This window comes from Anastrepha obliqua, chromosome 5, assembly GCF_027943255.1.
Source record: "Anastrepha obliqua isolate idAnaObli1 chromosome 5, idAnaObli1_1.0, whole genome shotgun sequence".
NCBI lineage: Eukaryota > Metazoa > Arthropoda > Insecta > Diptera > Tephritidae > Anastrepha > Anastrepha obliqua.
In genome coordinates, this window is record NC_072896.1 from 40,219,501 (window position 1) to 40,232,115 (window position 12,615).

The 12,615-nt window shown below is 38.8% G+C and overlaps 1 protein-coding gene across 1 annotated transcript in view; it reads right to left on the reverse strand.

Moving 5' to 3' along the window:
- Nucleotides 1-11,032: 11,032 nt before the first annotated feature.
- Nucleotides 11,033-12,615, reverse strand: part of LOC129248072 (adenylate kinase isoenzyme 5) — a 37,209-nt gene continuing 35,626 nt past the window's right edge. Inside the window, exons 5-8 of the mRNA XM_054887505.1 lie at nt 12,004-12,542; nt 11,724-11,940; nt 11,496-11,660; nt 11,033-11,422 (exon numbers count right to left, since the gene is read on the reverse strand). Coding sequence (XP_054743480.1) covers nt 11,033-11,422; nt 11,496-11,660; nt 11,724-11,940; nt 12,004-12,542 — 1,311 coding nt within the window. The remainder of the gene's footprint in view (nt 11,423-11,495; nt 11,661-11,723; nt 11,941-12,003; nt 12,543-12,615) is intronic.

Consider the following 12,615-nt stretch of genomic DNA (forward strand, 5'->3'; position numbering starts at 1 on the left):
AATTATTCCTCCAAAGTGGTATTAACGCCTTCAAAGTACTCGCGATCAACTCAACTCTCTAATTGACACTTGGTGCTGTGCGAATAGGCTATCGGCAACCCAACCAATACTGGCATTGTGCTTTTTACCAGAAGGAGGAAGCTTGATGGACTCATTCTGCCTAAGCGTAAGGAGTCACAATCCAGCTATCCAAAGAAATCAAATATCTTGGAGTAATCCACGATAGTAAACTCCTTTGGAAGTCACACGTTGAAACGAAAAAAAACATCCAAAGAACTGACAGGTTTCTGGCAGCGCAAGAGTGTTTTTGGGAAAACGTGGGGTCTTTCTCCTAGCAAGTTCCTATGGATCTACACGGCTATAATGATACCTATTATCACCTATGCATCAGTGGTCTGGATGAGTAGTCTCTCTCTCTCGTGGGAGTCAGGAGTACCTTATCGAGACTACAACGCACTGTGGCCATCTGTTGTGTCGGAGCTTTTCCGACTACTTCAGGCCCGGCATTAAATGCTTTGATTAGTCTATCACTACTTGATATTTTCATCCAAAGAGAGGCCTTTTAGGCCATCTGCAGACTGAAACACAATGGGAATTGGTACGGCCCCTGTCCGACATTGGACCACAGAGTAGGCATGGACTTCGATCCAACGAACTCAGAAAATGAGCCCGGCAAACACTGTCTTCGCATTTTCACGGATGGCTTCAGAACCTGTCATGTCCGATTGACTGTCGCAGTTCCTTCTGTCACTAAGTAGAGTAGTAGACTGTAGGCGGCTGGTTGCACTGATGAAAGGCCACTTTCTATGGGCAAATCCCATAGGAAAGGTGGGCATCTCAGACAGTGCACTTTGCCCAGTATGTGGAGAGGGGGATGAGACGGCCGACCTTTTTCTGTGCGTTTGCCTAGCCTTCGCTCGAATCAGGTCTGTGGCACTAATGTGTTAAGAAGCGACCACTTTGGCTCCTTGGCACCACAAAATCTGCCCCGATTTCGTTGGAGGTCGAGTAGATTTAAAGAAAATTAAAAAGTGAACCCGAGTGCAGTACAATGGACTTAACTGTGTCTGAGTGTTGAACTTGCACTAGTCTATCCCAACAAAACAAAAAACACCATTACGCCAGAATTGATTCAGCTCTTGAAACCTTTCTGAAACTCTATTGTTGGTGTAGCCTTCTGCCGTTTTCGATTTTTCCACTTCTTCTTTTTGGCTGTTAAAACGCGTTCCCGGTAATGGTTTTTTGACTCGATCAAATAGAAAATAATCCTTATTAACTGTCTGATATTCTGACAAATTTCCGTTGTAATCCATGAAAACCATAAGCATCCCTTTTTTTTACTGAAAACGACGTGGCTTTGTTTTTTCGTCTTGGTTCATTCGGAGTTCTCCACTCACTCCTCCAAAAAACCGGAGGAGGGTCAAGGTGATTTTTATCTCCAAAGCGGGTAGACGCGGTCATGGTACAGCGAAAGATTTCAGATCCATCAGCTTATCCTCTTTTATTCTCAAAACTCCCGAGCCTTTGTTGGATGTATATCTCAGGGAGAAGATTTCAGACACAACGATTTCACCAACATGCCTACCTCAAGGGAAAATCCACAGAGACAGCTCTTCATGAGGATGTAAGTGCGATTGAGAGGAGCATAGAATACAAACAATACTCACTAGTTGCTTTTCTCGACGTAGAGGGAGCGTTCAACAATGTTAGCACAAGACCCATAATTGAGGCTCTTAATATGTTAGGCATATACATAGGTCTCAACGAACGCATAGAGAGCATGCTTAAAACTAGAATAATCATCGGTGAGGTAGGCAGTAGCACGGTACAACGCTCTGTCAACAGGGGCACCCCTCAGGGAGGAGTCTTATCCCCTCTGCTGTGGCTACTAGTCGCTTACAATATCCTTACCAAATTCAACCGAAAGGGTATTAAAGTAGTGGCGTACGCGGACGACATAGTGCTTATGGTTTCAGGAATGTTTCCAACCGTAATCACTGAGATTATAGAAGGAGCACTGGTATTACTCAGCAAATGGGTCACGGACTGTGGTTTAAGTGTAAACCCTAGAAAAACCAAACTTTGATCTCCCAAAACTAAACGGCGTCAATCTTACGCTAACCCAACAGGCAAAATACCTAGGTGTTATCCTAGGCCCCAAACTCAGCTGGAAGTCCAACGTAGAGTACAGGGTAAAGAAAGCGAATATAGCTCTTTACACGTGTAAGAGAATGTTGGGAAAAAAATGGGGTCTCCAACCAAAATATCTAAATGGTCCTACACAGCCATTGTAAGGCCAATACTAACATATGCGGCATTAGTTTGGTGGCCTGCAACAGAAAAGAAAGAACTACAACAAAACTAAGCTGAACAAGATACAAAGAACTGCGTGTATCTTCTGAAGCGCTCAATGTACTAACACATCTATTGCCATTAGATTTACACATTAAAACAATAGCTACTTGCAGCGCGGTGAGACTCAGAGACATAGGAAGCTGGACAACAAGGTCGTACGGTCACAGTAAGATCCTCCTACAGGGACCCTCGCTGCTCAAAAACAGATCAGACTACACAGTCCCCGACCTTAACTTCAAGAAAGGCTTTACGGTACGTTTTCCACCGGGAGCCGAATGGAGCAAAGGGAAGGTGATTGGAAGATACGATATCGAAATCTATACCGATGGTTCTAAGATGAACTGTGGTGTGGGAGCTGGCTTCCATTCGGAGCTACTCAACCTGTCTCAGTCAATTCGTCTTCCTGACTATGCCAGCGTGTTCCAGGCAGAACCTTTAGCGATCAGAGAAGCATGCAAATCACTAAAGCTCTATAAGGAAGTTGGTGCAAGAGTAGCTATCTTCTCAGACAATCAAGCAGCTATCAAGGCCTTAGGCTCCAACTCCATTTCATCCAAACTGGACTTACAGTGTAGAGAAGAGCTGGAAATGCTTAGTCATTGGCTTGAATTTACTCTGATATGGGTTCCCGGTCATAGGAACATACGGGGTAATGAGATAGCGGATGAGCTAGCAAGAAAAGGTTCGCCACTAGAAATAGCAGAGGTGGTGGCAGTCTCCACCCCACTCAACACATTAAAAGCATCCATTGCTTCACACTATCATGCTTTAGCCGAAAGAAGATGGAAGCAAATAACTAGATGTATTAAAACAAAAAACACACGGCGGTCATACAAAATCCAGAGGACGAATAACCTCTTAGGATGTTCTCGGCCAAACATCTCACGCGTCACTGCAATCCTCAGAGGTCATTGGAAAGTGGGGGAGCATGCAGCTAGACTCAACCTCCCCTTCAATCCCATCTGCAGAAGCTGTCAAGCGGAAGGGGCGAAGGAACGTCTTTTTCCCTATTTACGTGAATGTCCAAGGCTAGTTAGGGCATGACTCCACTCCTTCGATATCATCACACGAGACAGTGGCAGTAAAACGGTGCTGGTCACTAATTAGGAGTATTATAATGGAAATATTCAACCACTTCAACAACAACACTCCTCTCGTATCTGAATTGCGTGTCGTACTCATAAAATATAATTTGAAAAAAAAAAATCTTATAAAATTCCTAATTTATTCGAATTGTGAATGAATGTTTTGTTCGCTTTTTAAGCTCAACTTTGAAGTACAACGAAAACCCAATCAATCAGTTTATTAAGTACTGACATTTTATTTAAATTACACTAGGATTTTTGAACATACGCATTGCTATATATACCGTTTTTTACGTATTGTATATAGTTCTAGTTCTAGTTCTAGTTTTTCATTTATTTTTTATATAGTTCTATAATTAAATATTATTAATTTTTCGTAAATTAAATCCACTTGTCTCCCAAATTGAAAGAGCACTGCTCGGTAAAATATGTATGTATGTAGTTTATATAACCAACAATCAAACGTTTGTTTTATACAAAAGCATTTGTATAATGTGAACATTTCTATAAAACACTTGTAACTTTAATTATTGCTATTACTAATAGATATAAATATAAAATTTATAATTATATTTAAAACAATAAATTTATTACTTTATAATTGTGTTGATGTATGCTTAAAAATAATTTAAATTTATTAATAAATCCTCATATAAATAACGTTTTTATACCTAGTATTTAAAGCATTTAACGATTCCCCAGGGTTGTCACACATCTAAACATACACATGTATGTACTTATTTAAGTATTTAACAATCGATGTAATACATTATTTGCACAAAATGTTCTACACATGCGCCTAAACAGTTTAATCCGTTTACTTAATATTTAATTATACCTTAAATGTATTAAAACTTTTCATTAGTTTAATAAACGATTCTTACGCTTACTAGCGCAAAACTTAAAACTTACATTCGTCCCGAAAATTATTACTTCTTATTTATTGTTAAATTAGTACCTACTTTTATTAAAATACTAACCCGTATTTAAACAAACGAATCAAGTTAATGATTGAAAATCGACTTTTCATGGCCAAATATGTATGTATGTATTATCGAAGGTTAGAACATATCTTCCAAAAATGTTAAATACCATAAATAGTAGCGTAAATATATGCAACAACTGCATTACCGGGTTGTAGGTATCTTCTCATTAGAGCACAAGCAGTCAACACAGAGTTCCAATGTTTACATATTTCTGTTAACGCACTGACCGTTGTACCAGAGAATGTTAAAGAAATGCATTAATGTACACTCTCTGTTTCTATTGTAACAGGTGGCGCAAAATTAATCAATTATGGAAAGATTTATAATACTTGCAAATATCGTCCTACGGCAATCATATTTAACACTTGTGAGCTAGACAGCTGCAGCATACAAACAGACAAGCAATGGAGCACGTAAGGGTCAAAATAAAGATTTCCGTCATTCAAAATAATTGTTTTTTTAGTAAAAAGTTGAATGGTTAATTTTGCGCCACCCGATTAATTTTGCGCCACCCTTTACATATCAGCACATAAAAACCGACAAGTAAAGTACCTTCTACGTAAAAATTAAGAGAACATAAAAAATGGCCGCTGACGGGGTAAGCAACATATCATGATAAGATGCGACTAACTTAAAATAAAAATTTATATAATCACAGTATGTTCAATAAATAACAGAACTTTTTATTTAAGTCATGGAACACGTAGAGCTATCTATTAAACTTTGATCATATTGAAAAAGCGTCAGCTTTCAACCGCAGCCAACTTCATGTAAATCGTTTGACAGGTTCAAAAGTTACGCGCCTTTTATTCACAGTATGCTTCGTGCTTGTGTCGTAAAAACACAATGGAGCAAAGAGCAAATATTAAATTCGGTGTTAAACTTGGAAAAACATTAGTGAGACGTACGAATTCATGCAAAAAGTTTATGGTGATGATTGTTTAGCTCGTTCAAATGTATATAATTGCTCGTGCTCAAGCTGTATAGCTTGCTCGTGAAACATTGAGATCAGATTCAGCCTTCATATCACGTAAGCTCTTTGTACTGTTTCAGGCCATGCGAATAACTTTTTGCCCTTTCACGGGTGTTTAAAATTTGTTTTCATCTACGTTGATTATTTATAGTATATAATTTTCTTTTTTTTTAATTTCACACGATGCAATCACTTCTTTCTATTTGTCGGCCTATTTCCCAAAATGAAGCAAAAGCTAAAATTTAACCTTTTTCCATTTCTGTAAGGTGGGTACCACGCGGCATCTTGATATAAAATGGCAAAGCACCTTCAAATTTCTAGATTTCTTAATTACCGTACTTTGCTTTTATAATTTTGCAGTTATATTTGTCTACTCTTTTCTTGCCTAATACAATATGTTGTTTTTGTTGCTTGTAATGTGCAGTGGTTTCTCTTATTCGAACAGTGCATGTAAAGAAATTTTCTCTAAAACAGCATGACAAATATGTGTAAGTAAAATGATTGTGTGCTTATAATTTCGGAAGCGGATGTATAGTCAAACAAAGATTACTATTCACAAAATTAAGTAAGTTTCATCTGCTGCCCCGGTATATGAGGGTAGGGAAATATTATAAAAAATAATGGGTGACCCATTAACACCATCTATTTTAAAATTCGAATCTTCACAGAGTTTATTTCAGAAATTCTGACGTTTTCTGCTTGTAATAAAATATTGGCATAGATACATATTATGTACGTCACAATACCCAATAAATGGCCACATTGTGGCAGCAACTCGTTTGACAAAATTTTCTAAGCCATTTTGACATAGCGCCCGGCTTAATTTTATCATTGGCACGTCAGATCTCGACTTTCAGTTCAGGCATCATTTTTGACTTATTGATGATCTATTACTGAACTATGCGACCAAGTGGAATCATAGTGGAATGCACTTCACTTTTCGTTTTTTAACCATAAACATGACGAGTCCTATAAAAATCGTCATAACTCTATATTGCAATTGCGTAATTCAGTAGTTACATACTTTTTTGAAGAATCTTTGACGTATATTTCGTAGCTTGAATTCGATTCATACAAAAAATGGGAAAGCCAGCAAATGTTATTGTTAAGTCGATGTTATTGTAATATTCCCACGATAAATTAACGAGTTTTTTGAACACTTTGTATCCTACTGCACGAAATATTAAAAATAAATCTGCTGGAAAATAACGTAATGCTAGAAGAATCCTAACATTTTGGGCGAAAACACATAGGAATATCTCGAACAAGCCAGAATCACGGTGCTGAAAAGTGGTATATCTTTGAGTGGATCGTGCCACAGGACCACAATATGGTAGAGAGTTGTGGCAGGTTGAACTCATAATTCCAACTAAAATAATATGTGGGCTGTGACAAAAATGGAAATTTCTAGGTGTTTATAAAATTATTCTAAATGAATAGGAATTTTCTGACTATATAAATAAAATTATAGCAAAGCCATCGGTAAAGGGTAGTCCGTAATTTAAAAAACATTTTAAATTTTAAATTTTTTCCGGCAAACAAAAACTATTCAAATGAGTAAATAAAAAATAAATTAAAATGAATAAATAAGTTAATGAATCAGTCAATGCATGATTAATTAAGACACCACAATTTTATAATAATAATAAGGGTGGTTAAATTTCAATGGCCGATATTGAATGTGAACCACACCTAAACCTCAATGTTTTTCTGTATTTCATTTGACATTTTTCAATTTCAGACAAATTCAATTTGAACCATAGAAAGATACACAATCGAGCAACGCGTTAAAGCTATTCAGGCTTATTATGAAAAAGGGCGTTCAAATCAAAATGCATATCGCGCACTTCGTGATTTTTTCGGTCAATTTAATCGTCCAAATGTGCGTACAATCGGTAAAATTGTACAAAAGTTTGAGCAAACCGGGTCTGTAGGAAATGTGAAAACACCAGTGCATGCTCGTACAGCTCCTACTACAGAAAATATTGCTGCTGTTCGCGATAGTGTGGTTGAAGAGCCGTCCACCTCAACTCGTCGTCGTGCCCAACAATTGCACCTCTCTCGCTCGTCGTAGAGGAACATTATGCATAAAGAAGTGCATTTACACGCTAAGCGTGTAACCTTGTAACAAGGTGCAATTGACTCAAGAACTAAAGCCTCGTGACCATTTCAAGCGTCGTCAATGGTCACAATGGTGGCAGGAAATGGCAACAGTGAATGACCAATTTTCGAAGAAAATCATCTTCAGTGATGAGGCACATTTTCACCTCAGTAGATTCGTCAATAAGCAGAATTGCCGCATTTGGGCGAATGATAATCCAAAAGCCATTGCCGAAAAACCAATGCACCCACAAAGGGTGACTGTTTGGTGCGTTTTATGGGCCGGCGGCATCATTGGACCGTATTTTTTCCAAAATGAGGCCGGTCAAGCAGTTACTGTGAATAGTGTTCGCTATCGTGAGATGATAACGAACTTTTTATGGCCATAATTGGAAAATATAGATGTGGACGATATGTGGTTTCAACACGACGGTGTCACTTGTCACACAGCTAACGAAACAATGGCTCTTTTGCGTGAAAAATTTGATGGCTGAATAATCTCATGTCGCGCCGATGTCAATTGGCCGCCAAGATCATCTGATTTGACACCGTTGGACTTCTTTCTTTGGGGTTATTTGAAAGAAAAGATGTACGCCGATAAGCCAGCAACAATTCAAGACATAAAGGATGAGATAATTCGGTACATTAACGGCATAGAACCTCAATTATGCCTCAGCGTCATCGAAAATTTGTACCATCGGATGAAGGTGTGCCGCCGAGCCCGCAGCGGCCACTTGGCCAATATTTTGTTCTATACGTAATTGACCATACCAATATTATCATAATAGAGAGAAATGAAAATAATTTCCTAAAAGAATTGTATTTTATTCAAAACCGGCCCTTAAAATTAACCACCCTTATATGTATATATAATTGGCGCCTACACCCTTTTTGGGTGTTTGGCCGAGCTCCTCCTCCTATTTGCCTATTTGTGGTGTGCATCTTAATGTTGTTCCACAAATGGAGGGACCTACAGTTTCAAGCCGACTCCGAATGGCAGATATTTTGTTTTATGGGGAGCTTTTTCATGGCAGTAATACACTCAGAGGTTTCCCATTGCCTGCCGAGGGGCGACAGCTATTACAAAAAAAAATTTCTTCATTTTGGTCTTTTACTGAGATTCGAACCTGCGTTCTCAATGAACTCCGAATGGTAGTTTCGTGCCAAACCATTAGGCTTCGGCGGCCAATTTTATGTGGCCCAATAAAAATGGGTAAACGGGGCGTATGAGCAACATTAGTCAAATACCTTTATTTATGGGACATGATTTCATTCATGTAAGTGCCTCGAATGACTTCGTAGTAGCGCATGCTGTTAGCTCAGTTTTCCAAGACCTTCGAGTTTCGCTTTAAGAGCCTGAATCATTAATGGATTATTCGCATAAAATGGGTCTATCACGCCACCCCACAAAATAAAACCTGTGGCGCCTCAACCTGCTTAAACCAAAGGAGGTTCAAGTCCATGTTTTCAATTTTCGGCCAAAAAATCGTTTATTATGCTTTTATAGTGCTCACCGTTGACCGAAGTAGTGTTTCCAGCAGAAAATTCAAAGAAAAATAAGTCAGAAATGTCACCGCTCCAAAATCCGTACCAAATTGTCACTCTACGAGGATCCATTGGCTTGTTGGAAACATACAGATTTTGAGAGCCCAAGATTATTATGCTTCCAAATACCAAAGAAAAATGAAGCGATTATGCCCTGACTCCAAAATCCGTATCAAATTGTCACTCTATGAGAATCCACTTGCTTGTTGGAAACGTACGGGCTTTCCGATTCTCATGCGCTTCGCCAAAGAAAATGATTTTTCTTCTTTTCAATAAACGCACTGTTTGGCTACACAGCATTGACTTTGAAAATAAGTTGGCAATATTTCCCAACGTTTTTCAAGCGTTGAGTTATTTATTTTGTTGCACGGAGATATGATATTGAGTATCTGTAAAGATTTCCAAAGGGGAGAAGCTCCCACTAACAAAATACACTCTGATACAAAAAATTCTACTATATGAACCACCCTGTAAAGTAGGTATTAAATTCTGCAAATCTACATTTTTATTAAATTATCCTTTAAAAATTACTTGTTTTACTGTGAGGACTTGGGAATGCGAAACCTTACGATTTGTCAAAAGCGGACTCGCCCTAATCCGCAAACCTTCACACTAATGCTAAAGCTACATATTTTGATCATCCAAATATCAAATACTGTCAGAAAATGTTTAGTGTATCACTTACTGATTTGCAGACGGACTAAGTAGAATTTCAGGAGGTATAGCGATCTTTGAAAATGGTTTCCAGGAATACGAGATTTGCCTTTTATATTTTGCGCCTTTGCAACACTACGTGTAATCCGATATTTTTATCGAAAAGTTTGGTATTTTTTAGCATACATTTACATACAATGTTTTTACTTGCGAACTTTCTTCTCTTCTTCTTTTTTCAGTAAGTTGAAAAATTCCTCTCGCCCCAAATTTGGAAAGAGCTCGGGCGAATTTTCTTGCTCTGAATTATTACGAATTTCGCGTGGATTATCGAGACAGGAGTCCATTGATGAAGTTTAAGTAAGTTTGATATTGAAGCATCACACAGCAGCCACAGTGAAACACTGGTACAATCGATAACGCAAGCTCGTTATGTCACATATCGCAAGATAGAGGTATTTGTTGAACATTAGTGAGATCAGCATACATTCAATATTGCATTAACATTTGCTCGTCAAGAAGATTTTCTCTTCCATATAATTTGGCAATTGGCCAAAAAAGGACTAGTGCCGATTGATGCAAAGAAATATTGAAGAAATTTAGCCGCGATGATGCAAATCATGTCTGTTATATCCTACTATGTAAATAATCTTGGGTCTGTGCATATGAGTCGGAAACAAAATAACAATCGATAATATGGGTGTTCCGTGATGAGCTCAATACAACAAAAGTTGTTCGCGGAAGAAGTACCTCAAAGCATCTGATCTTGTCGTGACTGCAACACTAGAGAAACTTAAACTAGTCAATTCTGAGTGATACACAACCAGTTGTTTGCCAGAAGTTTTCGCAGTATTAAGGAAAACCAAACACCGAAGACGAATGCGATCACCAAGACAATGCGATCTCTCACGTATCACAAGTATGTCAAAAATAAAATGCGCAGTCAATGTGTTTCAACGTCTGTAGGTTGTTGAAGCCTTTAAACAGCTCGTTTTGGAGCTACCCGCTTCTGAAGTTCAGTATCAATTATATTTGTACACCGGGTAACTTTAAAATAAATTTAAATTAAAGGGACCGTGAAAGGGAATCACACATTTTTCTGGAGCAGTTTTCGAAAGTTTTCGATACATGAAACTCTGATGAAGGCTAATAGTAACAAGCCAAACGACTGAAAGGTTTCGGTAGCGCATGTAACAGAATTTTCGGAATAATTGGACTCTCAAAATGTTTAACACAACAACGGAAATATAAGTAGATATACTTAGAGGAATTTATGCACTTAAATACATTTCTTTTAGCTTTATGTTTTTCTGTTACTGCATACTCCTGCCCCCTTTTTACATATACGAGTCTACGGGGTATCTCTCAGCCTCCTCGAGCATGTGTCTAAAATCCATACTACCGGTCATTCCCGATACGCGTATATCGCCGTTCATTGTCGGTTGATTACTGTTTAAGTTATTTGCTGCACTGTTATTTCGATTCTTCAAATGGCCATTCATGAGCGAAACATGATGACTTATAGTTGGCACTGCACCCGGAACATTATTTTCCAGATCATGTAAAATGGCATCGGTTTGATCACGATTCACATGATTGGTCATCATGCCAGCATCAATCATATTGCTTGCTGGTCGAGTTCCATCACCTTGTATATTTTGTATGTGCTGGCGTATGATTTTTTCGAATTCGCGCTGCACTGACGGGCTGTCTGTATCGCCATCGACCTATTGCAGTGGTTGAGGAACGTTTGTGATTATAAATGCTTAGCTCTAAAGAACTTATTGTTGTTTTACTCACAATTTGCAGGCGATTATCTTTATCCATAGTTTTCAGCATTGGCAAGGTTTGCTCTCGGAAAAGTTCTAGCCGACGCCGAAACGAGGAGACAGTATCATCGACCCGTCCACGGCCCAACTGCAGTTTTGAACAGTCCAGCAGCACAATGGGAGGTCGCTGTTTGTACTGGAGATGGAGTGTATAGAAAATAGTTTTTAATGATTTCTTTCGAAAATGGGAAAACTTCACCTTATTTTCAAAATGTTTAATTTGCTGCAAATTTCGTGGATAACCATCGATCAGTATGCCTTTACGATCCATCATTTGCCGTATATTCACATCGAGTATGTTGCTAATCGCCTTCTCCGGCACCATTTCGCCAGCGGAAAGTGACTCTTTGACGGTATAGTTTTCAGTATTGGCACGTGGTGCCGAGTCGGTTATGGCACGCAAAAGTCGTCCCATGCTACAATAAAGTGTAATCTTTGAAAAACTTATTTACTAAGCATTCAACATGGCTTGGCCTCACCTTATGTGCCCCCAACCAGGATTCAAACCCACAGCCTTCATGCACAGCCTCGCTTTATTGCTACCTGGTCCACCGATGACCCAAATTACTGGCGGTATATTGTCCAAATTGTGGTCCATACTCGTCGCGGCATTATTGGTTGTCGTCAATGCAGGTTGTGAGGTGATGACTTCAGCATCTGTAATTCCTGCAGTCGCAGCAGCAGCAGTGACACCTGAAGCAATGTGTGCGCCCATTGCATTCGCTATGCTCTGATCGCCCATATTGTTGTTGTAATGGCTTCTATTGTTGTTGTGGTTGGTGTTGGCAGCAAATACAGTTTTGTTGTTGGCGTTGGCATTTGAAATGTCTGCAATATTCGCGGCTTGACTAGGTGCGGTGTCTACGCTAACAATACTGCCGGGTATATCATTTATCCCTCTGCCCATACCTGTAACTCCATTCAGCATGGCCTCTTGATTTTCAAGCGTGCTCAGTATGTCGAGTACAGCAGTACGAAAGTCTTTGTACACTTCGGCTGGCGCCCGCTCACCATTTACCTAGAAATTTAAAAGAATATGGAATATTGAATATTGCCATGAGTATTTAAATGAAAGAAGGGATTTGTGCGTA